The sequence below is a fragment of the Andrographis paniculata genome, unplaced genomic scaffold, assembly GCF_009805555.1.
Source record: "Andrographis paniculata isolate CXL003 unplaced genomic scaffold, ASM980555v1 Contig9END, whole genome shotgun sequence".
Classification (NCBI taxonomy): Eukaryota; Viridiplantae; Streptophyta; class Magnoliopsida; order Lamiales; family Acanthaceae; genus Andrographis; species Andrographis paniculata.
In genome coordinates, this window is record NW_026137639.1 from 393,268 (window position 1) to 421,054 (window position 27,787).

Consider the following 27,787-nt stretch of genomic DNA (forward strand, 5'->3'; position numbering starts at 1 on the left):
ATGTTTTATTAGGATCTAATGTTTTATTCTGTTCAAGCTGAAAGTATTTTTTTTACCATTTATGTTCATCTTGTTTAAAATATTTATTGTAAAAATAATTAAATATTAATATTGAAATATCTTCTAATTTCAAAATAAATTATAAATATACTATTACATGTAAAAATTAATATATACATAAATTATAGGCTAAATTGCACAAAAAAATTTCATGAAATTGCGCCAAATTCTCCGTACTTCTAAAACTGCGTCAAACTTTCTCGTGGTTTTATGAACTTTGTGTCTAACCCCTCGACTGTCTTTATTTAACAGAATTTGACTTAAATAATAAATTTTAAAATCTCAATTTATAAACCTTTAAAATTATAAAGGCCCACGGGTTGTGAACTTCTTTTCCAGGAGAAGAAGCAATGACGGTATATATTTATTTTTCTTGTATTTAGTCTAAGAAAAAGTAAAAAATAAACTATTAAAATCTGATAAAAATAATTATTTTTAGTATATTTACTATTTTTTAGGCCAAATATATATATAAAAGGAATATATCTGTAATTTTAACGGTTTAGAGCATTTATGTCAAATAAGGGTTAAACGAAGAGTTTATGAAACTACGAAAAAATTTGACGCAGTTTTAAAAGTAAAAGAAATTTAGCGCAATTTCATGAAATCATAAGCATATTTTGTGCAATTTAACCTAAATTATAAGAGCAAAAATATAAAATTAATTAGTAACAAAATATTATTATCTTTGAATATATTAAAAAAAAAAAAAAACCAAAATAAGCTTTTGAATTACGATTGACGAGTACATTATACAATAGTTGAACGTATGCATGGATAAATAATATTCTTATTTTAAATAGTTATTGTTACAATAAACTTATTCCACCTAGCATTAAGTTCAATAGTACAATATAACAAACTAATAAATATTCAATCCGTGCATGGACTATTATACTAAAAAGAACTCCATGCACCGATGGCGTGGGGATATCGACGGCGACTCCAACTCCAATGATTATACAGAAAAGCTCACCGCCGGCGCCCTCCACCGGCGGCGGCGGCCGCCACAGTTCGTGTTATTATTATTATTATATTGTTGGCAGCAGGTGTAGTCAATATTTATTTACTTAACGCGGAAGTTCTCCGGTCAAACTTCTCCATTATAATCAAATTAATGCTCCTCCTTTTTGCAGATCCCGGGGACATTATCTGCCCCACCGCGCACTTCCTCGTCTTTTTCTGAGCAATCACCTGATCAATTCGGTGATTCATTGAAGATTTCGACTAAATCTGGTTTGTTCGCCATTGTTAAGCATTAAACCCTAATTTGTATGGCTGTTACTGTATATCCCGTAACTTTTCTGATGTTTTATGTGTGTTTGTCAGAGGGAAGATACTTCACGCAGAAGGTGCCAAAGGAACTCTCTGTTCATCCCCAAATTTGAAAATCCCTAAATATTTCTAGAATCTCCCACCGTAAGCTAAATTGGAAGCCTCGGACTCCTTTTTCCAATCGTCATTATAAACAATCTCCACATTTGATACGTGGATTTCGATGATTTTTTAAGGTAGAAATTTGGAAAAACAAAATTGTTGATGAAAATGGCGCCATCGAAATCCCTAATTTATTACCTGTTCATTCTGGTAATTGTTTTTCCGGCGCTCATTTCCGCCTCAGATTACACAAATCTGGTTTTCAAAGGCTGCGCGGATAGGAACTTCCCCGATTCCAATGGCGGCTACCAGGAAACACTCAAAACACTCCTCAACACCCTCACCTCACAATCCTCCGCCGCGAAGTTCTCCAAAACAACCTCCGGCGACGGCGCATCCGCCATAAACGGACTCTTCCAATGCCGCGGCGATCTCTCGGGAGACGACTGCAACAAGTGCGTGAAACGCGCGGCATTCATGGCGCACCTCCTCTGCCGGCAAGCCATGGCGGTGCGAGTCCACCTCACCGGCTGTTATCTCAGGTACGAAATCGCCGGATTCCGGCAGACGAGTGGGAGCGAGTTTCTGTACAAGGTGTGCGGCTCGACCCGGGCGAGTGGGTCCGGGTTTGGGGACAGGCTGTCGACAGCTTTGGGGGAGGTAGTTAAGGGCGTGGGGAGTGGTGGGAACGGTGGATTCTACGCCGGTGGTTATCAGTCGGTGTATGTGTTGGGTCAGTGCGAAGGGGATTTGGGGAATGGTGACTGCGTGGACTGTGTGAAAACCGCCGTTGATAGAGCTCAGTCTGACTGTGCGAGCTCCATTTCCGCTCAGATTTATCTTCAGCAATGCTACATCAGCTACACGTACTACCCCAATGGAGTTCCCAGGAACCAGAAAACAGTTTCATCATCAGGTAATTGAGTGATTATACAGATAATTCATCAATTCTTAGAAATTAATCATCAATTTCTCCATTAATTTTTGTTCTTATTTATTTAGTCTCAAGAGATATGAAACTTTCCTGGATCTTCCAAGAATCCATTTATGTGTATGTGAGGGCATTCATTTTCTTGGCACCTGTAATTTTCATGTGCATATAGTTGTAGAAGAAGAAAATGGATGTATACATATATGTATGTTTATGTGTGTATATATGTGCCATTTAGTATATGGGTTGATTGATTGATTATTTGTTGGTTGAAGGGGATGGGAAGGGCACACAGAAGACAGTGGCTATAGTGCTGGGAGGGGTGGTAGGGGTAGGGCTATTAATGGCATGTTTGCTTTTTACAAAATCAGTTTTCAAGAAAAAGACACAACATACATTCAAGTATGGTGGATAGAGGAGATGTCAGGTCAGATCAGGTCAGGTTAGTCCCATTTTCACCAACAATACAATAATAATTATAATATTCTTTCTACTTTCTTTGGACTACTTCAAAGCTCAATCTTTATTTAAATAATGTTGAATTTTCTGAATATGATTTTTCCCAGGAAGCTCTTGATCTTGGCAGGGAAACTCTCCAGGTAAATTCATCTATGTAGAAATCTAGCTTTGGTTCAATTGTTACATTATATATATACACATGTATATATTATTGGAAGCTGTAAAGAGGGTAGGAATTTCATTTGCTTTTTACACTTTGTTTATTATTAGTCACTTTATATATATATATATATATATTTTTTTTTTTTTTCTGTTTCCTTCATCTGCAAGTTTTGGGTTTTTATATATTAGAAAATGTGGGTAAATTGCACATTTTAAATTTATGTATGTTGGTGATTATACGAATGTGTATCCATTAATAAATCATTAATCATTCATTGTGCATTTGCTTTGCTTTATATCAAAGTAGCACACTTCACTTTGCACACAATATTTGAAAAAAGCCAAATTCTTTGTATGTTGTCTCTTTATGTTGGAAAAAAATATAATAAAAAAGAGTTCAAAAAGATTGCCAATTGTGTGATTTTGTGTCATTTTCTCTTGGTCCATTACAATTTCTTTATCACTCATTATTGAAATGGCGGACACTACCTTTGTTTTTAGACGGTATTTTTTTTTTTTGTACGTTTATAATTATATCATATTATATATATATATAAATTACTGCTATTTAAATTTCATCGAACTAAACTATTTTGTTGAGTGTCACATGTAAGGCACAATTCATAACAATCCCTTCCACTTCTACTTCCACGTCATTTTTTTTGTCACATTAAAAAAGAAATACATATATATATTATTTATATCAAAATTACTTTTAGCAAAAAAAGAGAATTATTATTATTAGTATTATTTAATGTTTACTTGAGAAACCCCAATGCAAATTATTTTGAGTTTCGATTTTTTATCTCCGACTCCCTCTATTAGTTATACTTCTATCTTAAAAATTAAAAGTTGCGAGTCCAGAGGATGGGCAGGTTGAGTTGGGCCTAATTAAATGGGCCAAATTCATGGGCCTAATAACTTGACTTCACAATAGGGTCTTGTGGGTTTGGGTCCTCAAAGTATGGGTTCAGTTATTTTGGGCTAATACTATTTGGAGGTACCTCAACACGTGGGTCTTGTAAGTTTGCACCTTATAAGTAAACAAAAGTAAAAAAATTAGTAGTCTGTAAGGATGACCGGTGAGGCTGGTTGGATCTGTGACCGGGTACGGGTTTAGCCAGTGCGCAGTGTCTGTTAGCAAAAATAAAATGTAATTTGCTGTATCATATACAAAATTATAAGTTTGTTTGTTTATTTCAAATTAATTTCAATATATATTTATTTATTTCGTACTTACAATATATAATATTAAAATATTATTTTAATAAAAATTCAAATCAAATTTATAATTTCAAATTAAAACTAAAAACACATATACAAAAATTACAATAGTAAATATACCATTTATAGAATCACACAATTTTTTTTTTTTCTCAATTTCAATTAAAACTTAAAACACATATTTTTTACAAAAATTACAATAGTAAATATACAATTTATAGAATCATACAATTTTTTCTTTCTCAATTTCAATATATATAATATTTATAATTTATTTTTTATATAACATTAACAATTAAATACAAAACATTATTTAATATTTTTGACAGAACACTATTTACTATAAAAAATTCAGATTAAAACATTAAATAAAGATACCCAAATATTATATTCAACTAATAACTATTTTTATTTTAAAAATATCATAATAAAAATACAAAAAACCCCTTTTTAATTAATTGAATTTTTCTAAAAAAAAAAACAAAAACACTAGCAATAGCATTACACTCCAACCTAAAGTATAAAATTACCGTAATTGGTAAGTATCCATTGCCCCAAACTTTGCCCTAAATCCGTGTCAGAAAATTAGTGCAAGATCTACCCCTCCGACAGGACGCATCGCAGCCGTTGAATCCAATATCTTCAAGATCCTGTCTGCCATCTGAGCCGCCGCTCTTTCGCTCAACGGCAGCCAGCGCCGAAATCATACTTAAGCAGATACGAGGCGTCACAACACAGCACACACACTTCCGACTCTCCACTTCCCCAATCAACTCCAGACGCTTCTCTCTGGCTTCCGTTGCTGTCATCTCGGGCTTGATTTATTTGGGGGAAAACTGATTTGGGCCTACTTTAAGTGTTCGGCGGATTTGTGTTTTGTGTTCTCGGGAAGCGTGGGGGCGAAAATTCTCGATCTAGGGTTTTGATTTCGCGATCGCTTTCGGCCGAGGGCTTTGGGAGAATGGCGAGTCAGTTCGCGGCGAAGGTCACTGCACAACAGGTGATCTGGCGTTCGCTTCTGTGATCTTTCTCTATTTCTCCTTTCTTCTTTCCTCGATAGGTTTCTGTGAAATAATTTTGTGGGTTTTTTTTTTTAAAAACTTTTTTTTGTTTGTAGGTTGGCTCCTATTTCGTTCAGCAGTATTATCAGGTGTTTCAACAGCAGCGGGATTATGTACACCAATTTTATAACGAGTCGAGCTCTCTGATGAGAGTTGATGGAGAAATCACCCATTCCGCATCCGATATGATGGTAATGGCATTTTTTTCCCGGTCGGTTATTTGGGAAGTGAAGGCAAAATCTGTTGTTTAGGGTTTTGCTTGGGTTACATAGGTAATGAGCTGATGCTCTGATGAGTTTGTGAAAGTTCGCGTCTTTCAAATCGAAGACAATAATCTTTTTATTTAATTATTTAATGATGGTATTGTTTGTTCAAGGATAAGACCGATTGCTGTGCGAGTCTATTTTGTTGGAATGTCTTTCTTTATTTCCCAATCAAACTTACTAGTACTAGAAATTTGAAGAGCCCAGATGGGGGTAGTCAGGAAGTATGAATTCTGTTGCTTAAGTTACCTGAAGGGTTTTAGGCATTTATTTTTGTATAGATAGGTGACTGAACTTCAATGGTTTTAAAAATTATCTGCATTAGAGAGATGAAATGAGTGGAAGGAAGATGTCTCACTACTAAAGCTGCTACTCATTATTGAATTAAGCCAAACTATTTGTCCTCTCTTTTAGAGATGTTACGGCCCCACATGGTGATGAGTGAAAATTGCTAAACAGGCAACATATTTTCATCATCTGGACGATGCGAATGTATCTTTGAAAGTTTCTGTTGTACTCTTGTCTCATGCTCAGATACTATCTATATTTCATGTGTCTTTGTAGTGAATATGTTTTATTTCTGCATTTTGTGGGTGGTAATTTTAGAAACGAGCTGATTGAATAGTTCTCAGTTGCTTATCTTCTTCTTATTGTAGAAAATACATGAACTACTCATGTCACAAAATTTCACTGGGATTGAGATCAAGACAATTAATTCCCTGGAGTCATGGAGCGGTGGTGTTCTTGTTGCTGTGTCTGGCTCTGTAAAGTCAAGAGATTTCAATGGCTGGAGGAAGTTTTTTCAGACCTTTTTCCTTGCTCCGCAAGATAAAGGCTATTATGTTATGAACGATGTGTTTCACTATGGCGATGAAGAGGTAGTGCAGCAAACTTCAGCTCCAATAGCAACAATGGAACAAAACATTGACTATCAGCCTGCTATTCCTGGTCACCACACCAACCCACCAGGTATGGGTGATTTTCTCATGAATCAATATATTCTTATGCATTTAAGAAATGTCATTAGAGGTCAGTGGAATGTTGAGGAAAGGGGAATAGGATTATGCAAGAGAATTTTCCTTTGAATCGTGGTGCTTTCTTTTTTTCTTTTTTTTTTTTCAAACTGTTAATGTCGTGAAAATTTTGAAATCTCCTTGTTATATTTGGCTATATATATTTATTTATTGGTTTATCATGTAGTTCCCTACCTTTTTTAATATAAGATTGCATTGTCTTCATTGATATTAAGTTGCTGCAAATTATTAACAGGAATTGTTTGGCTTTGAATCAACTCTTTTGCTAAAGTAGTTCCCCCCCCCCCCCCCCCTTTTCAATTGTCATACATTAATATATATTTGCACTACATATCAATTTAATTTCCGGAGAGATGGCAAAGGAGTACCCGACTAATTGACACTTAGTTCTGTTAAATTATTTTCTTTGTTGTTTGCCATGTCAAAACACTAATTATATATATATATATATGTATATATAAATTTTTCTAGGTTCTATAGTGAAATCTTTGGTTTTATGACTTTAGGTTTTTATACAGATACTTTCTACATGTCATGACCGAGAAGGGTTATACACCTGTGATGAACTTTGTATTGCCGTCATTGTCTCTGTGTTTTGGGGAATAATTTATTAGACCTCAGACATTTATTCTGTTCACGGTACTGTAATAAATTCAGAGGTATTAAAAGTATAGCTATTTCCTTCAATTTTTTGAATGTTTGACTAAGACAGTTTGTTCTGCAGCAGTATCTGACTATCCTTTGGAGGAGGCAGCAGGGGACTATATAAGCTCTCTTCATATTGAAGGAGATGGACCTGTTCAAGAGTATGGTTATCCAGAGCATCATCAACAAGATTCTGAACCTGAGTCAGAACCAGAGCTGGAGCCGGAGCCTGCATTTGAGCCAGAACCTGAACCAGAACCTGAGATTGACCAACTAGAACAAGAACCTACATTTGAAGAATCAAGGGCCTTGCTTCAAAGCACAGTATCCAATGTGCAAGATCCACCACTTCCCTTGGAGGAACCTGTCGGAGAACCTAAGAAGTTGACCTATGCATCAATAGTAAGCATCATCCTATTTAATATTCTGCAACATATGAAATAATTTATAAGTTGCGGGATGTTTCTTTTTTATATCTACTCTGACCATCTATTCTGCATGATGATAAAGAATCTACAAAATTGCAGTATGACTTACCTGCTGCAGATGTGTGTTTGATAATTTATTTGTTTTGTGAGAACTAAAATCATCTAAAAGTATCTCTGAGCATATGGATTTTATGGTACCTCCCATTTTTGTGTGAACACATACACATACTGTACATTTTGCATATTTTCAGTGCACCATGTAAATAGGTACAACATGCATTTTCTATGAAGTAATTACCTTTGTAAAGATATACATTTGCTGGGCTGTGTTATATTTGGGTCAGTATCATTCACGTGCCAGCTTCCTTCATCTAACAATGGAGTGTACAATTTGTACTAGAGATGTTACTCTTTCCTGTCCATGTGCCCCATAGAACCTCTCTTAGCTAAGCATCATATCTTTCTAACCAAATTGCATGAATGAATGTTTTGTGTTTGAATGTTCTAATTGGTTATCCCTTCTTGTGGGCCCGGCATGTGGGATTCAATTAAAGTTGCGAGCTAAAGGGAATTCTACTCCCACAATGAGTTCTCAACCAGATATTCCACAGAACCGACCTCCGGTTGCAGATTGGAATCATGTGCCCCAACCTGTGTTGCAGCAGTCGACACCAAATCTGCCTTATTCTAGTGTCGACACTGTGGAAGACCTATCACTACATGAGGGTAAGCAACTTAGCAGCACTCATGTTGTTTAAGTGCTAAGCTTTCTAAATGGAATTGTTTCGTTAAAACTTGAAAGAATGTTTATTTGTTTTTTTGGCTAGTTTTTTTTTTTAAATTATTCTTTCTATTTCCTTGCGTAAATTGTAAATAGCCAGTTACACTTATTATTTAACTTACAAATTATATTTTGTTTTGTTTATGTTTTATGGCTCTGTAAATTTGAATGTATCAACAATCATTTCTGCAGGAGAACCGAAATCTGTCTATGTGAGGAACTTGCCTTCTACTGTCACAACTTATGAAATTCAGGAAGAGTTTAAGAAGTTTGGTAAAATCCAGTATGATGGGGTGTTCTTGCGTAATCGTGCGGTCAGTTTTCTTTCCTAGTTCTTTGACATATTGTTTACTGTATGTGTGGCTTTTAAATCTTTTCTTTCTAATGGTGCACAGGAGACTGGTGTCTGCTACGCCTTTGTTGAGTTTGAAGATCTTCAGAGTGTTTGGAATGCAATCAAGGTTTTAATCTTTACTGTTTTCTAAGCTGTAGCAATATAACTTTTCTTTCTTGAACCCGCTCTTCCTTGTGTAGCCCTGCTTCAAAAGTACAGTCCAGCATGCATTTTCCATTGTTTATAGGATTCTATTTGGTGTCTCCATTATGCACATAGGAAACTATTTGGAAACTTCAATTTATTTTCTTGTATCTTATACTAGCGTTCTCTCCTTGTAAGAAACTATTCTTTTTAACCTGGAATTCAATGTTGCTCTTGGGATTATTTTATTTTTAGAAGTAATTAATTAATCCTAGTTTGTATCAGAAAGGGGTTGTTTCATGTGTCTTTCTGTGTTCTTTTAGTAACCTTACTCTATTATTTATTTCCTTCTTTAGGCTTCTCCAATCCAAATGGCGGGAAGGAATGTTTACATTGAGGAGAGAAGGCCCAATGCTGGTCCATCTCGCGGTGGAAGTATGTCTCATCCATTTTATTATTCTACCTATTCTACAATCATTATTATTGTTTTATGTTGCTCATTTTCTCTCTGGGATTTTCAAATTATTCCACACAGGAAGTGGTGGTCGCGGAAGAGGAGGGCGTGGTGGAAGAGCATCTGGAAGGGGAATCGATCAAAACGGAAGTGATAGCAGAAGAGTTAGAAACAATGGTTTCCGAGGTACTTGATGTATTATAACTGTCATCAAGTATAACTTAAAAAGGAAGTGCTTATCTGATGGGTGCTGTGTAGCTTCAGTTTTTAAAGCGGGAGCGAATGCTTTCTGTTTCTTCCGTGGTGTTTTCCTTATATATGGAGAAATGTTTTATTTACAATGGTACTTGGTTGGCGATTGTCTTGTGGTATGTTAAGGCTCACCTATTTTGTTTTTTCGTCTTTGAATTTGTGGGTAGTGGCATGCTGCTGTTCATACCCATGTTTTGAATATGAAAAATGCCCTTTTGTTCTCTCCGTCTTAAAAACACCATTCAATATTTGCACCAGTAATGCGTTGAAATGTTTCTTGAGACATAGCTGATATATTAACGCCTTGAAGTGATATATGTTGTCTTGGTGTTATGGTGTCTTCTTGTCCTTGGCATCTATTGATTCTTGCAAGCACTATTCTTGTTCAAAACTTATGCTCTATTTTTGAAATTTCATGGGATCCCATGTACACGTATTATGGTTGAGCATATGAGATTTTTGGACTTAACACAAATGGAGGTATAAACCTTCTAAAAAAATGTGTGTATAAATAGGAGCAGATCCGGCTGTAACCATTAAATTCAGTAATTTGTATCCTTTAAGTTAGTATTTTATATATTGATAGTATAAAAATTGTTCTTTATATTTAGATGGAGCTTAATGGATTTATTAGATTATTTATATTACTAATATACATGTTCACTTTTGAGAGCCCTTGATGGACAGTTCATAGTTTATGAGAGCACAGGCAGTGACTCTATTGTCGCTTTATATTTGATTACCAAAAGTTTATGTTGTGCATAAAAAGGCAAGCCAAAGTTTTCTTTTTCTCTTACTCTTCTTCTTTTACATAAATTTGTTAGTCACTCTACATTTTTTTTCGTCCTCCTACCTTTGCCTACTCTTGCCATTGACACGTGAGATTAAAGTGTCAGAAAAGGCTCTTTGCGCTAACAAAACGTCCTTTCAGGAAAAGCTCTCGAAATGCTTGTGTCAATTTAGACAAAAAAAAATTTAATACACAATCACCATCAAATATTTTTATTTGCTCTCATGGCTTGGATGGTGCTTCACTTTTGTTGGAGTTGAAAAGAAAAATCTTCCAATAAAATATATGGGCATCTAAATACATAGTTGCATGCACCACTGTGTATGCTTTAAGGTGTTGTATGAGCTTATTTGTTTATTTGTATTATGTATATATATGTTGTGTGTGTATATATATATATATATATGCAATCGGCAATGACTCCAATAGTTTCGTGGGTTTGGCTTGCTCAACATTGTTTTGTTGGCAAACCAAACACGTTTGCACATAGGCGTTAATGTTGTCCTAGGCCAATAAAAAGATTGTTCGACCAACGCTTTAGTACGATGTATATTTGGGTCTCCCTGTCCACTTAGAATCGTGACACTTATAAGGACATCTTGCCGAAGGTTGTCCCATTGAGGCATATATAATCGGTCGGCCGTGAAGAGTAGACCGTACTCCTCCCAAAACTTGTCATATGGCTAACGCGTCCTTAGCCAATCCCTCTTTGATCCGATAGACAAGGTCTCCTTGCACTTAGATGATTGATACTAAGGAGGCTTACCTTCTAAGTGCATATGCCATAGGTGATCTTCTTTTGATTTTGAAAATAACTTGTCACATTGTCCGTCTTGACCGCCAACATGGGTACCACCCCGTTATTGTCGCATTGTCCGTCTTGATCGCCAACATGGGTACCGCCCCTCCGCAGCTAGATTGAAATATTAAAAATATAATCATGCTCGCCTATTCAATTTGTGAAAGCTTTGATTAGCATTTTTTATATGTTTATATGCTTCTTCGGTTCCAAAAGGATGGATTAGATTTGTATTTATATAATAATAATAATAAATAAAAACAATTTATGGTGATGTGATTATACATAAAAATTATATTACAAATAAATATATATAAACAACAAAAATGTTGTTACATGATTTATAAATATAGGATGACCCTTAACTGCTGCAGCTCGGCTGTAATATCAAGCCCTGTTTTGAAAACGACAAACCGGAGTCCCCTCTGGCCATCAATGTCTCCCTTCCGGTTAAGTCTAATTCATAAATTTGTCTACACGTCAATGATTGTCTGCTCATTGAAGAATAATAATAATAATAATAATTCACTGACTTCCTTGCACACAAATTTCTTTATTTTAGTTGCAACTGCAGAAATCAAATCAAATCAGTATCAGTATCAGTATCAGTATCAGTATCAGTATCAGTATTGAGTATTTAATTTAAAACATCATCCAAAGAAACACTCACCCTTGCACTCAAACGAACTGCCGACGTGGAGTTCGATTCCATTTTTTTACTGATGGGTTTAGGTGAGGTTTCAATGCTATGGGTCCTACTCACTGTCGGCTTGTCTGTTTCCGTACACCCTGTTCTGTCCCCACCTTCACCTTCTCCGCCACCATCGCCCCCTCTGTTTCACTGCAATCTTTGAGCCCTACATTTTCGGAAAATGATTTTCCAGATATTTATTTCAAATAGTCGTCCTTGTCATGATTCGGGTTTTTCAATGATCCCTTCTTCAATCAACTTCTTAAAGGAAGGGTGAAAGAATTTTCAAACGATCGAGGCAGTGTGTTGTAGAAACAGAGTACATTTCCTTGTAGTCGGGGAAATGATAGCAAAGAAGACCCGGCGGTGAATCAGTTGAGAGCAACGATGACGTTGATGTGCACAATGCCGACATACGGCCCCACTTTTTCCCTTCAAGTCTTTAACTGTACGTCCAATGGAAACCCTAATTTACGCCTCGAATTTCTCTAATCTCCCCCCTTTTGCAGTTCCTTTAATTTCTGGCTGAAAAGTGAATTTTTGACGGTTCTTTGGGTGCGATTTGATGTCGACTTTGTCAACTGAGGAGAACAATACGGTCATGTCGGAGGAGGATTCTTGCTCGTACCCGGATGAGTCTGAACTGGAATTGGGGCTTGAATTGAGCCTCGGAGGTGGCGGCGGTGGGAAGGCTTGGGTTAAGCCGCCGGCGGGAGCGGGTTCGAGGGATCGGTATGGGATAATCTTGACGGCTAATGAATCTCCTCCGGTGGTTTCTGCTAAAGCAGCTGCGTCATCATCGTCGTCTTCTTTCTCCCCTGTTGCTAAAGCTAATAACAATGGTGGTGGCACAAAAAGGGCTGCGGAGCCTTCTTCCCCTCCGGGTCGATCTGCAGTGAGGTAATTTTGTTTCTTAATTCGACCTGGTTTTCTTCTTGAATATTTCTGCAATTGATGGAATTTGTATGTAGCTGATCGTTTTTCACTAGTGATTTTCTCTTGTTAGGTTGTTTTAAGTTATTACATGGCGGTTATTGTTGTTTTTTTTTTTTTTTTTTTTTTTTTTTTTTTTTATTTACATGGATCTTCCGAGTCCATTTTTTGATGATAAACACTGTATAGACTTGATGATATTCACTTGATAGTCTCCAAGACTTATCTGCAGAATAATGATATTGAAACACCAATTCATGAAGAAGATAGCTGACTGACAAGAAAAATAATGGTATTGAAACACCAATTCATGAAGAAGATAGCAGACTGACAACTTTCTTGTCGTCATAACTTCTAAACTTGCAAACATCTCATAGACTCATGTGGCCTTTCCTCCACTGTGTCTGAGTAAATCTTAAATTTTCTTTTAAAATTGATCTGTGTTGAACTTATCGTAGTGTATTATAAATAAAGGTCCCTAAACTTTTCCTCATTCCTTGCTTCGTGTCTAACTCTCTTGTGACGAACATATCTTCAAAAATGAACCTTAGATATGGAAAGCTTGCTGGGCTCTAAAATTTTTCACTGCACTTTGATGGTTGGACCATTGTTGTAACAAAACTACTAACTACGGTTCTTGGGGGACTTCTCTTCATGGCTAAGTTAAACTTGGAGCATTACAAATATACTCTGATCCTGATGAAAGATTTAATTTCAACACTGCTCAACGTTCCTTGATGTAAAGAACTATATTCATTGCCAAGTTTCAATATTTAGATCTAAGGGGACTATGAATTTTGTGGGCAGTGTAAGGTGTGTTCATTATTTGGAAGTTTTCTAGATATTCATCTTATGCAATTTTCTACCCCTAGTTTAAGAAACTATATATTCCTGCTTATTTAGGCCACATAGACCTGCATTTAAATAATTATTCTTGTGTTTTTTTGTAGCAGTCGGGTTGTTGGATGGCCTCCTGTCAGTAACCGTCGAATGAATACACTGGGAACCCAATCTAAGTTACTGGCCACTGAGGACAGTGCTTCAACTGAACCCAAATGCAGAGGCACCAGCATCGGGATGGATAAAATAAGTTACAGCAGCAACCAGAATAATAATGTTACAAAGGATAAAAGACTCCCCAAAACATCATTTTTTGTAAAGGTGAACATGGATGGGATCCCGATTGGGAGAAAGGTAGATCTAAATGCTCACAGCTGCTACAAGACCTTAGCCCACATGCTGGATGACATGTTTAAACTTGATGCAGCAGTTGTCACAAGACGTAATTCTCTCTACTGATTTTGTGTTTCCTTGTTTCCCTGTCTGATTATATTATATTTGCTTTCGATGCTTGTCATACCAATAGCTTCTGAAGTCATGTCACGTTTACTACAATATTGATGTTTGCGAAAATTCCCTACTATGAATCCTGACTACCTGAGGGCAGAGTATACTTCTCTGTGTTTTTCTGATGGTGGCTTTTGTTGTTTATCCCATTATTAGGATCAAATTTGGGAGAGCCTTTCATTTTTAATGGCACTGAACAATCTCTGAGATTGTTAGATGGTTCGTCTGACTTTGTTCTCACTTATGAAGACAAAGAAGGAGATTGGATGCTTGTTGGAGACGTCCCATGGGAGTATGACCTTTTCATATGCATCCTCCTTTTTCTTTCTATTTATTATCATTATTGTTATTATTATTATAAACTATGGTCTATTTCGTTGTTAGCAATTAAACGTCTTTACTTGGTTAAAATCAAACATTGAAAAATGAAAATGCATGTTAATCAATATAATCATACTTATCTTCATAGGAAATATCAAATTCACCATCAATCTTGTAACTTGTGATTAATGTAGGATGTTTCTGAGCTCAGTGAGGAGGCTAAGGATTAGGAGATCCACTGAAACTATATGACCCGGTATTTGCACTCATGCTTTCCTGATTTGATCCACATTTCAAAGCCTAGCTATGTTTACTTGCCTTCTTGTTTCTTCCTTCCAGCTGCAGCTACGGTCAAAACCATCAATAAGATAAGTTTGGAAAGAAAACAAGATCCTCAGGAAGCCGTAAATGTGTGAGAAGTAGTGATCCTCTTCTATCATCGAACTTGTTTTTATTTCCAGCCAAATCGTGTCTTGGTACTCTTTTGTATGTTCGAATTACTTGTGTCATACAGGTAACTGTACAACTGAGAGCTGCCTTTCGGTGCATTTTTATTGTAGGAATGTATTCCTGTTGAGTTATAGCTTTGCTATGCTTCAAACTGGTGGCTTTCTGTGTTAAATAAAGTGTTTCCATTTTGTATGTTATTGGTTGATACACCGTTTTGTAATTCTATCAATTTCATAATCGATCTGTTTGTGAATGTTAAAAGAGGAGTATCCATATCATTCTTTAGTAAATATAAGCTTCTAGTTACAAATAGTGAGCCAAAAATACAACTAAATTAATTAGCGCCCGGAAGCAGCATAGAGTTGGGGCGTATTCAAGGAATGTCGTGTACTGGTGAGGTACTAAACACTGGCTTTTCCTTGTAAATATCATTCCTACTGTTATTTGCACTACCTTTTCTCCGAGGCTTGGCTTCTCCGAGCATCGATAACACATCTCTCATTGATGGTCTGTCTTTTGGATTCTTTGCAGTGCAAAGAACAGCAATTCTCAGCACCAAAAGCATCTCTTCTCGAATGTGCGTGCTGCTACCAACGCTCGGGTCTAGAGCTTCTTCCAAAGGTTTGTTTTCTCTCATCTTTCCTCTTATCCACTGTACAATATCTACTGATTCTCCAAATTCAGCTTCTAAGGGCTTCTTCCCTGTTAGGAGTTCCATTAGAACTACTCCGTAGCTGTATATATCACTCTTCTCGTCTACTTTCAATGTGTATCCATACTCTGTCAAGCATTTGCCATAGATATATGTATTTTGTTAGTTATTTGTCTATGCGTACAAAGAAATTAAGAATCATGTAAGGCTAAACTAGAACTCACCAGGGGCGATGTACCCGTAGGATCCTGCAACAACTGATACTGTTTCGTTCTTGTTATGCATCAGCTTAGCTATCCCAAAATCAGCTATTCTTGCCTCTAGATTTTCGTCTAGTAGAATGTTATTTGGCTTCACGTCCCGGTGAATCACGGGCGGGTGACAGTCATGGTGTAGATAAGCCAGGCCCTGTGCAACCCCAAGTGCTATGTTATACCTAGAAACCCAATCCACCAACAACTGGCCTCCCTGTTTGCTGTGTAAAGCCTCCCCAAGGTTGCCATTCTGCATATACTCATAGACTATCATTGCATCAGCGTCGTTGTGAAGAAATCCCACGAGCCGGACGATGTTCCTGTGTCTTAACCTTGCCAAAAGGTTCACCTCTCCCACAAGGTCGTCGCTGCTTCCCATCTCGAGGTCAGTTCTTGATCTCCATAGTTTCTTGACTGCGACAGTCGTGTTTAGTCTTTGTATCTCGGCTTTGTAGACTGTCCCGGTTGCCCCCATCCCGATCACACTAGATTCCTTGATGCAGGATAGGATGTCGGTACTGTTGAAACCCAGCCTCTGGAATGCCATCAGTCTCCATGGCCAGTCACTGCTGCCCATTTCAAATCTCTCCTCGAAGCAGTTCCCGTCCCGCCATTTTTTGTAGAGGGAACGAGCCCCAACCCCGACTAGTACTAAAGTTAGAAGTGTTGATATCCCGATTATCCATCCTCCGATTATGTGTTCTGCTTTCACTCCCTGCTGTTTATTTCTGTATACTGCAGTGTGAGGACAAGGAGGAAGGACACCCCCACAAAGACCTGCATTGCCGATTAGATCATCCGGATTAATGGTTCCAAGCACACCATTTCCCGGGACCAGACCTGCTAGCTTATTGTAAGAAACATTGAGAGTTTCTAAGGCTGGAGAATTCCCAAAAGTTGCTGGAATTTCTCCTGTGAGAAGATTGTTTGACAGATCGAGGACAGCAAGGGCAGGGATCATGGCTAATGATTTCGGGATTGATCCAGATAACTGATTGTTTCTTAGATTTAAATTCACCATTCTTTTGCAGGAGGCAATACTTTCTGGAATGTTTCCAGTGAGCCGATTTCTGGAGAGATCGAGGATTGCCAGTGCAGGACAGTCCTGGAACTGATCAGGGATTTCTCCCATCAAGTTGTTTCCTGAGGCCATGAAGTTTTGGAGGGTTGGAATGGAGAGAATGGAGGGAGGAAGGGGGGATTGGATTTGGTTTCTCGATAAATCAATGAAAGATAGCGAAGTGGAAGCAGACAAGTCACTGGGTAGTTGACCAGCAAGGCTATTGTTAGCCATTTCAAGTCTCTGAAGGTTCCCAAGCTTGCCAAAGCCGACAGGGATTGTGCCTGACAGATGATTATTATGAATCCTGACTCGAACAAGCGACGCACATGTTGATAAACTCCCTGGAATTGGACCGGTGAAATTATTGTTGAAAAGGATGAGCTTTGTAAGGTTTCCTCTGCTGCAAAGAGTTTTAGGGATCAAACCGGACAGGGAATTAGAGGAGGCGTCAAGCCATTGGAGAGGCGAATTCAGGCCAAGATCACCTGGCAAAGGGCCCGACAACATGTTGTCCCAGAGCTCAAGCACCTCAAGACGAGTCAATCCTCCTATGGCAGGAGGAACAGAGCCCGAAAGATTGTTTGACATCAGGTTCAGTAACTGCAGACTTTTAAGTTCAGCTATTTCCCCTGGAATTTCACCCGACAGCATATTATCCGACAGGTCCAGGAACTGCACTGCTGCCATGTTGCCAAGCTCTGGTGGGATCTCTCCCACAAGATTGTTCTGGTACAGGAAGACGGTATTCAGCTGCTTTAACTTCCCCAGTTCAGGTGGAATCGAGCCGCCAAGAGTGCCGACTGCCAGGTCCAAATACTTGAGATTAGTGAGATTACCGAACTCTGCAGGAATCCCTCCTTCAAATGCATTGTATCCGAGAATAATTGTTTCAAGCGACGCCAACTCGCCAAGCTCCACAGGTATCTGCCCTGTCAGGTTGTTCCCCGAGAGTCCAAGAAACTTCAGCCTCGTGAGATTCTTGAAGCCCTTCGGAATTGAGCCTTCAAAGAAGTTCCCCCTCAGATCCAGGCTGTCCAGAAAAGTCGCATTTCCAAGATCCTCTGGGAGAGCACCCGAAAAGTTGTTACCGGATGCATTTACTGTAATTAGTCCAGCTGCCATTCCCAGGCCAACAGGGAATCCACCAGTGAAGAAGTTTTGACTAAGATCGATAATCTTAAGTGCCGTCAGATTGGCCAGAGACTTGGGCAATAAAGAGGTGAACTCATTGCAGCATAATTCCAGGGAACTGAGTCTCAAAAGGCCCTGGATTTCATCCGGCACCCTGCCCGACAGATTCATGTGAGAAAGATGAAGCTTTTCGACAAATCCATCAGTGTTGCACTGCACTCCTGTCCAGCTGCAGTGGACAGAGCCATTCCCCACTATCGAACTCCAGTTTTTGAGATGATCCAACGGGTCAACAAGACTAGCTTTTATTGACAGAAGGATCGATCTCTCATCACTCAACTCAGACCCTCCCACAAATACAAGACAACAGGTAAAGAAGAAAACTAGCAAGAACTTATGATTTTTTAATTCCATTATTTTCCTACTTTTCGACCATAGTTATGATGATGGGACCAGTTGGGGGGGGGGGGGGGGGGCTATTTGAGAGAGCTAAAAAACAGCAACACGAAGAACTGAAAGAGAGGAGAAGAGTGTAATGATGGTCAGGTCATCATTGTATTCATATGTATATAGTAGCATGAAAGATGAGGCCTTTTACGATATTTGTTAAAAATAATGAATGATCAGATAGATAGGCGATGATGCTCGTGGGATCTTGGGTTCTGCAACAGGCTGTTAATACAGGAATTTTTGGCTTTTATGGAATCTAATCCGACATGAAAACATGGACAGAATGTGCTGCTGCTGTTGTTATTGTTTATCTCTTATTTTGTCATATGTGTATTATTTGTGTCTGCAGTCAAAACTTTGAGCATGTTCGATTCAATACACACAACTAAGGTTAGTTGTTGATTTGGAAGAAGAACAAGAATGGCGCCAGCCCTTCTTCATTGCAATACAGATATGGCCAAGAATAATTAAAGGTTAGTGATTTTTGTTTTTCACCTGTGATGTTGGTTTTGTTCCTGTGGTTTAGTTTTATTATTTGGATAGGGAAAGAAGAATTGGGATTGGGGATTTCACATGGAAGCATGTGGGGAGGAGAATACTATACATAATATATATAGTAAGTTATAGAGAGAGAGAAAGAACATGGGCAATAATAGGGAGGGATGAGGATGCAAAAGTGATGGATGCCATGTGAGTGAAGCAGTTGCATACTTGTTCATTTCCCTCCTCCATTATTAGTAGAGAGAGAGAGAGAGAGAGAGAGAGAGAGAGAGAGGTTAATGATTAATTTGTAGATTCTTAATTGTTTTTGTGTTTTGACATTATATGGAGGAAGGTCATGTCACCATACATACATTTGTTGGTCTGTCTGAAATTGAGTTACTGTCAGTGTCATCATGAATTGTTCGTATGTGATTGATGATTCTTTGATTGATTGATTGCTTAGAATAGAAAAGGTATGAATGACATGGCAGACTCTCTCTCTCTCTCTCTCTCTCTCACACACACACACTAATTATTTGAAAAGATGGATTAAGTAATCTGTAATCATTATATTGTTTATAAGATGTTACAGGACAGCCAACAATAGCAGCAAATCAAGACAGGAGAGGAGAATATACAATACACATGTGCAAAGATGAATAACAATAATAGTAAGAGATGAACATGGGATAGGATGGGGCATGTAGAATTTATTCCGGTCGAGTTTGCGCTCTATCAGACCGGACCGGGTCGACATCCATGCTTAAATTAAATGTTAAAAATAAACGTATGTACGGTCTTGCATATATTGGGCTCCCTTTCGGCCCAAATTGTACATTTAAATGATGCCTTTAATTGGGCCTACTGGATAATCTAATTATGGCCTCTATTGGGCTATAACGGCCCAACAAATCACAAATACATACACAGAAACATAAAATTTAAAAACATAAGAAGCAAAAATACATAATTAAAGATGCATATAATATAATCAATCATTTTGGAGCAATGGAATGGTTATGGCCGAGAAGAGTTAAAAGAGTACAGTTCTGCAACATTGCATCTAAATTACCAAAGCCTATATCCTTCATACATTACCCATTCCCCTCCCCTCCACCATTTCCATAACTCTTTATCGGCAAATTGAAGCCGGCCGGAAGCCGCCGCCGTCGTCGTCGGCAGCGTCGATAGGCCTCGCCATTCCATCTTCGATTTCAACTCACTCGTCGTCGGCGGTGGACAGGATTCATTCGTATCACCGGCTCCCTTCACTGCTCTTTTTTATGGTCTCGGAAATGCACCGTTAGTAGCCAGACAACCGCCACTGCAGCAGCTGCCTCCCGGCGAGCTTGTTGATCCCGCCGGGAGTTTCGGCGTGCGTATAACCAAACGGAATGGATCAGAAGTCGGGAATCCCACTTGACCGTGACGAGTATTCCGAGACAAGCTTGAGGAACATGGAGGACTTGTCCTCTAGTAGTCGGGACGGAGTGTCGAACTCGGCAACCCGACCTGCGAAGCATACGGCGTAAATTTTACGTAGTCTTTTCGAATAAAGATTGAAAACGGAGCGGAACGGAACGTACCATCACTGAGGACCAAGACGAGGTCGCTGTCAATAACAGTAGGAATGCGATGAGCGATGGTGCAGACGGTGCAGTTCTTGAACTCAGTTCTTATTATCTTTTGAATGAGGTTGTCTGTCGCCGAGTCGACTGAGGCAGTCGCTTCGTCGAGCACCAAAATCCTCGACTGTTTGAGCAAAGCCCTGCCAAGGGACAATAGCTGCCGCTGGCCAACGCTCCAATTATCGCCGTTCTCTAAAACTGCAAACATCGAATTCGGATCATTAATATCCTTATCAATTAACAACGATTCATTTTTAGTGCAGTGGCGCTCGTACCTGGCGAATCTAGTTTGTGCTCTTTCTGTCGAACTATATCTCCCAGCTGAGATTTCTCGAGAGCCTGTGGGAATTTAAAAAATATAATGCTCGAACATATGTCTATCGTCTAAATAATATCACTAAAACAATTCTTGTTTCGATTCCGGGCTTCTATTTACGATTATACTTTCAACTTCTACTTCAAAGTAAAATGCAGGTGGATAGAAACGACGTGGATTTACCTGCCAAAGTTCGGGATCAGAATGCTCCTCGAGCGGGTCGAGGTTGCCTCTAATGGTTCCTTCAAATAGCGTAGGCTCTTGAGGTATGATGCTAAGCCGGCTGCGGAGGTCATGAAGACCTATTGTCCCTATGTCAATGTCGTCGATAATTATCTTCCCACCTGCCGGTTCAATCAACCGGAATAAAGCTTGGATCAACGTTGATTTGCCGCTTCCGGTGCGACCGACAATTCCAATTTTCTTCCCACCAGGAAAGATGCAGGAGACACCATGGAGAACAACAGGAAGACTCTCCTTATATCGAACCTAGTATAAGTCGATAGCAACAATAAATAATCCTAAGACTGGAAGTTGAAATGGAAATCAAAGATTTCATGATCCAAACCTTTAAATCGATCAGTTCGATTTGGCCATTTTCAGGCCATGTGGATGCGGGGCGTGATTCCTGAATATATGCCGGCGCTTCGCTCGGTATTTGGCAGTACTGATGAATCCGTTCTATGGAAACGACTTTGTTTTCGAGCTTGCAAAAGCTCAGTATCCACCGTGATAAGCGTGCGTTCAAATTAAGGCCGTACGTCACAGCAAGGCCTGCCATACCTGTTCGATGAAAAGCATTATGTACATGTAATACTGATCCCGACTTTGAATGATTCAAGCTTACGTACACAGAAATTTGATGCAAAATAAGGAAAGATGTACTTACTCGGATCTATGGTTCCGTGCGGGAAGCTCACGAGCAAGATCATGCAGAAAGCGAATACAAATGTCGAGAGCAATTCCATGCGTAAACAAAGCCATTCAATAGCTGCAACGCTGCAAAAGAACGGACGAGCGAAGCAATCGAGAAGATAAAGATTTCTTTTCATGAACCGCTTTTCTTGCCCAAAGCCTCGAATCGTAGCAGCTCCAGCAATCGATTCAGCAAACAGATGAATTACCGGAGACTTTTGAATGCTAACGATACGGACAAGTTCTCGGGAGGAAGCCATATAGTACTTCTGCATCATTTCAATCCAAAAAAATTACTTAGTTTCGAATCTAACTTCTTATTCCGATTATAATTAGAAAATCGAAACCACAAGTCTTTGCTTATCATACGACATCTGACCTGCATCCACAAGCACGCAATTGCCATCGGAATTACGAGAAGCAAAATTTGCCAAGTTACTTGCGTCATAACGCCGACAATGCCGAGAAGCTGAATAGTCGTGGAAGCAAACCCCCCGAGTCTAAACGGAATATCAAGATCAACGACACTTTGATCAATCGAAACCTGGAAGATTGGAAGATATCATTAAAGTGCCAAATCAAATAGTAAAGTACGAAGAAGCTGAACCTTAGTTATTCCGGAAAAGTCAAGTAATTACCCGATTTAGTACGCGGCCAGCAGGAGTAGAATCAAAGAAAGACATTGGAGCTCGGAAAACCGTCCTGAGCATTTTCAGAAACAGCTTTTGCGCAGCTGCAAGGCCGAATGTGGCGACAAGAACAGCCCTGACAAATATGAAACAGGCGCTTCCAAAAGCAAGAACCAAATAAACGACAATAAGCACCACATTGGTGGTTTTAGCCTCGTCGCCGGCGGTCTGCGGACTCGCCCACGCCATCCACCAACTGCTGGCGATCTGAAGGATCTGAAAGAGCGTTTGCGCAAGGATGATGCACGGAATCAACAATCCCCTATAAGCGGCCGTCATGTACGACCAGTATACTTTCATGCTAACTCGTCCACGCTCCCGTTCCTCTTCCTGTACGAGCTGCTTTCTCTTGGAACGTTTAGATTTCTTTTTCTCTTTAATTGCTTTCTGGTCCGAAGTCGATGCTTCTTTACGAGACTCATTAGCCATGCTGGTGATGTCGTTAACCGAATCGCACTTATTACTCATACAAATGGAGTCACGAAGAGGATCACTTTTATCCGAGTCTTCCAAGGCTTGGCTGCAAAAATCCATAGATTCGATGGCTTCATTATGTGCAGATACTAATGTGCTGAAATCTGTGCCTGCTTGCAAAAGCTCCTCGTAGATTCCAGCTTGAACGATTCGACCTTCCTTCAGAACCTGCAGCCAAATTAACGAACAGACATGACGGCAGAAAACAATATCCATTCCATCTATAATATCAGGCGAACTCCAACCAGAAAATCCAAAATAAAAGCCGGAAATACGACAAATTCACTTGGGAAAGACTACACAAAATTTTCAACAGACAGATATCCGAACATCGCCAAATAATGAATGATAAATGTGTTGCGCGAGAAATGTTGTCCAGGCATATGATATACAAATCCTTGTATTTACGGGTTTCAGCAGAAAAGGACACTAAGAACCGAGGAGCAATTAATGCATAGAACTTCATTGAATGAGATCCACAACACAAGAAAAACATCAGATACAGCCAATTCCATTTCATTGCAACGAGAAAGACATAAAGAACGTCAGCTAAAAATCTTTTTAAGACGTCATCTGAGACACAACAAATAAAGTAGGAGGGTGCAGAGAAGACAATACCAAGATCAAGTCAGCAGCCGGCAAAAAATCAACTTGATGAGTGACATAGACGACGGTCTTTGTTGCTAGCGCCGTCAGTATGTACTCCTGCATTACACCAAAAACATGAAATAACCGGATTAGATTGGATCCTATCTAATTTTAGAAGTAGGTAAAATCATATAAACCTTAAACAATTCGGAACCGGTGTGTGCATCGACTGCACTAAAAGGATCATCCAGCAGATAAATGTCAGCATCATGATACAATGCCCGAGCAAGCTGCACACGTTGCTTCTGTCCACCACTGAGATTTATGCCTCTATCACCAATAATCGTTTGATCGCCATGCGAGAATAGCAACAAATCTTTTTTCAACGAACATGCATGAATGACACTCTTATATTTGGCCTTATCCATCGGACTTCCAAAGAGGATATTTTCCTCTATATTTCCCGACTGTATCCAAGCAGATTGAGGGACGTACGCTGCCGAACCACATATTCTCACCTAAAAAGTAAACCGAAAGATCAGCAATCTTTAGACAAAAGAATCCATGAAATAAATTAATTAAGATCCGATACAGATACATGAATTAATGAATGAATGCAAATATTCCATAAATCCACACTTACTTCACCATTGCTTTTCGGGATCTCTCCGAGGATGCTAGAAAGGAAACTCGATTTCCCGGAGCCAACGACGCCGCACACAGCTACACGCATTCCCTTCTCGACCCTTAACTGTATGCCCGAGAGCGTCGGGTTCGCCGAAGATGGATCCCAGCAAAATTCTCCATCTTTGATTTCGATGGCCACATTTGAAGAACCCTGCGGTAAGGTGATGGTTGCATCTTCCCGCAGCTCTTCCTCTTGCAAGAATCCCGTGATTCGATCAAGCGAGACTTTAGTCTGAGCCATCATCGAAACCAAGTCGGGGAAATTTCTTAGTGGTTCTTGCAGGATGCGGAAAGTAGCCAAAGCAGAAAGAACACTGCCGGCTGTCAGCTGACCGCCCAACAAAATGCAAGTGCCGAATGTAACAGCCGAAACAAATATAGGAGAGCTCCAGAAAATAAACGTGATGAAAGCCTGCGAATAAAGAGCTTTCTTAAGATACTTGAACTCCACGCCGCGCATCTCTTCGAGCTTCAGTCTGTATCTATCCTCCCACGCTTGCAACTTTAGAATCCTCATATTCCTGAGGCATTCAGACGTCTTCCTCATCCTATCGTCTTTAGCTGCCATTAACTTGTCCTGGTAATCTTCCTGAACTCTCGCCAGTGGAACTGTCGCAACGATCGATATAATGGTGGCGACGAGCGTCGCAACGGATGCAACTCCAACATTCTTGTACAAAATCGCGAGAGCAAGGATAATTTGGAGAGGAAGCATCCATATGTCGTGTAGATACCACGAATAGTCTCCGACTCTCTGTACATCAACCGCCATGTAATTAACAATCTCGCCGCTGGTATGACTCTGTCGAGCGGAGCTCGAAAGTCTTAGCCCCTTACGGTACACCATGGCCGTTAGAGCTGACCTCACATGCATGCCCATAATGTCGACCCCAAGATACCATTGTCGGGTAGTTAAAGTCTCCACCAACTTCGCCGAAAAGAAAATTCCAGCAAGAATGTACCCCTCGTGCGGGAAAGTATTCCTGCCTCCGAGGTAATCGACAAAGTAACTGATCAGGTACGGCCCCACATACGAAACTAACGTACTCACACCGGCGAATATAGCATTGCAGGCAGCCTCTTTCCAGAAAGTCTTGAAGATCGCCCAAGCTAAATACGGCCGGTTCGGAGCACTTGTCCTAGCCTTTAACTTCTCCCAATTCGAGTTCAACGCCTTGTAGTTTGTCTTGGATCGTTCTCTTGGCGCGAGCAATGGGATATCCTTCAATTCAAGTGCTTTCTTCGCCCCGACTGATAGAAGAGGATTCAACCAAGAAAGTGTAACCAAACTGAAGAGCCCGGCTTCACTGTAAGGAGTAACCTTAAGGCACCCGGCTTCTTCTTCCTCAAGCAGCAATGGATCGTGAAGATCCGAATTCCGATCCACTCGAATTCCTGTGGCACCCTTGATAGCAACAATACATAGAAATGCAAGAGCTGGAGCAGCAGCCACATTCGACAAGCAATGAGAATTCATATGGCTCAATCCATGGGCCACGAATTCTCGAACATCCGAATACAGAATCGACAAACAAATGCCGAAAGATGAAATCCACCATATCCTCAACAACAATGGATACTTCTCAGCAACCTTGTATTTACAGTAAAGGGCTGCAAAGCTAAGAACAAACCAAGCTAAACTTTGAGCTACAGGAAACAGTATTATAGTCCAATGTGTCTCGTTATTCTTCGACTTCTTTATCAAATGAACTCCATCGAACACCAACAATGAAACTTGCACTAATAGAAGGTAGAAGCAGCAAATAAGAGAAGCTTTGTAGCCATTACCGATCACAAGGTTCTGGATTCCCTCACCATCGACTACTCTACGCCTCGCGGTGGGAGTATTCCCATTCGAATCCTTCCTAATGCGACCGAAACAAAGAACAACCTGTCTTGCAGATACGATGGATAGGAACACGATAATCAGAGTCAAATTGATGCAGATTGAAGCCAACTCCAGCACAGGAACTCGGTGGAATTTCTTCAGGAGATGATCTGTTTGGGGTTTTGATGATGCAGTTAAGATAAGATTGATATCCATAGCTCACAGATATCAATCTTCACGCCGAGAACGAAGCAGATTCCTATTACAAAAGCTCCAACAAAACCAGCAGCGGCAGCAAGAAGAAGATGAAGAAGAAGAGTATCAGCAGAGCTCAAGTTCAACAACAATAGTAGTGTGATGATGATGATGGCGGACGAAGACAGCACCAAATCGTGTAAGGGGCATTTCACCATCTGGCAACGGAATTTGTCTCCTGTGCCGATACTAATGACAGCTCATAGAGAGAGAAAATTTGAGTGTATGAACAACAAGACTCTGCATATGAAAACAACTTTGCTCTTAGATCATCAACCCCAAAGCAGAATCCACACAATACATAATATATATATATGTATTAACAATCTGTATGTATATGAAGACAGCAGAAGTAGCAGTGGGGAGGAAGAAAATAAAGACACGAAAACCCCCTTCGTCCTCCTCTCTGACTACCCAATGTTTATCCCTAAAATCCCCATTCCATTTTTCGGCAACAATTTTATTCAGAATTTTATTCCTGTTGTGGAAAATACAGAATAGAATTACCTGAGCTTGTCCAAATTCGCTCTGCGAGGCGGTGGCGATTACCGAGGCAAAATATCCTGAAACCTAATTTTGAAAAAAATATATATTCAGATTTCAGAGAGGGAGAAGAAAAATTACAATACGCAGCACAGCACGCAGCTGACGAAGGAATAATTCCACACTAACCCCACAAACCCACAGCTCTTATCGGCGGCAGCAGTCAAATTTTCTGAACAGGAAAACAGATCCAACGCACCGCCATATCTACAGATGCGTAATTTCGAGCTGAATCAAAAAATTGGGGAATGCATTGCGAAACGCATAATATTCCATTCGACGCGAGATTAATGATTAATCCAATTGCATGAGGAGAGAGAGAGAGAGAGAAGGATCAAATGCGATGCTTACAGTGAGAAAACAACAAATCGCTCGTGGAAGAAATTGAAAACGAAATTTGCAATTCCCAGACTGGTTGTGCGGCGATTTACTGCAATCGATTTCAATTAATTCCTTCCTGATCGCCACTGAGAGTAGCGTCGAAACCAATGGAGTGATTTCGAGGACGATAATCCTCGCAATGCTCCCTCTCCCAGTTGCATTAATGCATCAGTGCATGACAGAGTGGGAGATGTTGATGGTGATGATGATCTGATCTCTCTTTCACTCTCTACCACAATTAAAGACTTGATCTTGGATTTGCATTTGCTTTATTTCCATTTAAATATTTTATTTTTTACACTACTCTTGGGAGATTAGGGAGAAACTCGCGAGGTCCAGGACTATGAGGACCAGATTGATTGACGCCGTCCATATCTTTGATGGGTCCCATTGCATTGACGGTGTGGATGCATCCGGCTTTGAGATCCAGTAAGTCTGCTGATGAGTGAGCTGTGGGGAGAGTATATATTTTAAGCAATAAAATAAATAGTGATAAATACTAAAAATAAG

The 27,787-nt window shown here is 39.5% G+C and overlaps 5 protein-coding genes across 10 annotated transcripts; 3 read left to right on the forward strand and 2 right to left on the reverse strand.

Annotated features, from left to right (window-relative positions):
• Positions 1–969: 969 nt before the first annotated feature.
• Positions 970–3,397, forward strand: LOC127244217 (plasmodesmata-located protein 2-like). 3 transcript variants are annotated; one of them, XM_051264653.1, is made up of 4 exons: positions 970–1,296; positions 1,390–2,353; positions 2,644–2,810; positions 2,935–3,397. In XM_051264653.1, the coding sequence occupies exons 2-3, from the start codon at positions 1,600–1,602 to the stop codon at positions 2,781–2,783; spliced, it is 894 nt and encodes a 297-aa protein (XP_051120610.1). In that variant the 5' UTR covers positions 970–1,296; positions 1,390–1,599; the 3' UTR covers positions 2,784–2,810; positions 2,935–3,397. The 3 variants fall into 3 exon arrangements, with proteins under 3 accessions (XP_051120610.1, XP_051120612.1, XP_051120611.1); XM_051264655.1 differs by having other exon boundaries at positions 2,644–2,805; XM_051264654.1 differs by lacking the exon at positions 970–1,296 and having other exon boundaries at positions 1,343–2,353.
• Positions 3,398–4,781: 1,384 nt separating this feature from the next.
• Positions 4,782–9,830, forward strand: LOC127244212 (nuclear transport factor 2). 2 transcript variants are annotated; one of them, XM_051264645.1, is made up of 9 exons: positions 4,782–5,213; positions 5,331–5,465; positions 6,194–6,506; positions 7,296–7,618; positions 8,199–8,370; positions 8,618–8,739; positions 8,821–8,886; positions 9,260–9,338; positions 9,439–9,830. In XM_051264645.1, the coding sequence occupies exons 1-9, from the start codon at positions 5,175–5,177 to the stop codon at positions 9,549–9,551; spliced, it is 1,362 nt and encodes a 453-aa protein (XP_051120602.1). In that variant the 5' UTR covers positions 4,782–5,174; the 3' UTR covers positions 9,552–9,830. The 2 variants fall into 2 exon arrangements, with proteins under 2 accessions (XP_051120602.1, XP_051120603.1); XM_051264646.1 differs by having other exon boundaries at positions 7,299–7,618.
• Positions 9,831–12,120: 2,290 nt separating this feature from the next.
• Positions 12,121–15,132, forward strand: LOC127244311 (auxin-responsive protein IAA13-like). Of its 3 annotated transcripts, XM_051264787.1 has the most exons (6): positions 12,121–12,337; positions 12,399–12,789; positions 13,773–14,104; positions 14,326–14,461; positions 14,685–14,746; positions 14,830–15,132. In XM_051264787.1, the coding sequence occupies exons 2-5, from the start codon at positions 12,455–12,457 to the stop codon at positions 14,740–14,742; spliced, it is 861 nt and encodes a 286-aa protein (XP_051120744.1). In that variant the 5' UTR covers positions 12,121–12,337; positions 12,399–12,454; the 3' UTR covers positions 14,743–14,746; positions 14,830–15,132. The 3 variants fall into 3 exon arrangements, with proteins under 3 accessions (XP_051120744.1, XP_051120743.1, XP_051120745.1); XM_051264786.1 differs by having other exon boundaries at positions 12,121–12,789; XM_051264788.1 differs by having other exon boundaries at positions 12,121–12,789; positions 13,776–14,104.
• Positions 15,133–15,226: 94 nt separating this feature from the next.
• On the reverse strand, positions 15,227–18,515 carry LOC127244310 (MDIS1-interacting receptor like kinase 1-like). Its single transcript, XM_051264784.1, has 2 exons — positions 15,817–18,515; positions 15,227–15,720 (listed from the first exon to the last, which is right to left on the reverse strand). The coding sequence occupies exons 1-2, from the start codon at positions 18,452–18,454 to the stop codon at positions 15,314–15,316; spliced, it is 3,045 nt and encodes a 1,014-aa protein (XP_051120741.1). The 5' UTR covers positions 18,455–18,515; the 3' UTR covers positions 15,227–15,313.
• Positions 18,516–19,936: 1,421 nt separating this feature from the next.
• On the reverse strand, positions 19,937–27,521 carry LOC127244309 (ABC transporter C family member 5-like). The gene is made up of 14 exons (XM_051264783.1): positions 27,248–27,521; positions 27,026–27,103; positions 26,861–26,923; positions 24,227–26,593; positions 23,781–24,101; positions 23,614–23,700; positions 22,471–23,163; positions 22,212–22,376; positions 21,807–22,101; positions 21,486–21,700; positions 21,101–21,406; positions 20,877–20,940; positions 20,560–20,799; positions 19,937–20,485 (listed from the first exon to the last, which is right to left on the reverse strand). Exons 4-14 carry the CDS (start codon positions 26,312–26,314, stop codon positions 20,373–20,375), a joined length of 4,587 nt encoding a protein of 1,528 aa, XP_051120740.1. The 5' UTR covers positions 26,315–26,593; positions 26,861–26,923; positions 27,026–27,103; positions 27,248–27,521; the 3' UTR covers positions 19,937–20,372.
• Between the last annotated feature and the right edge of the window lie 266 nt (positions 27,522–27,787).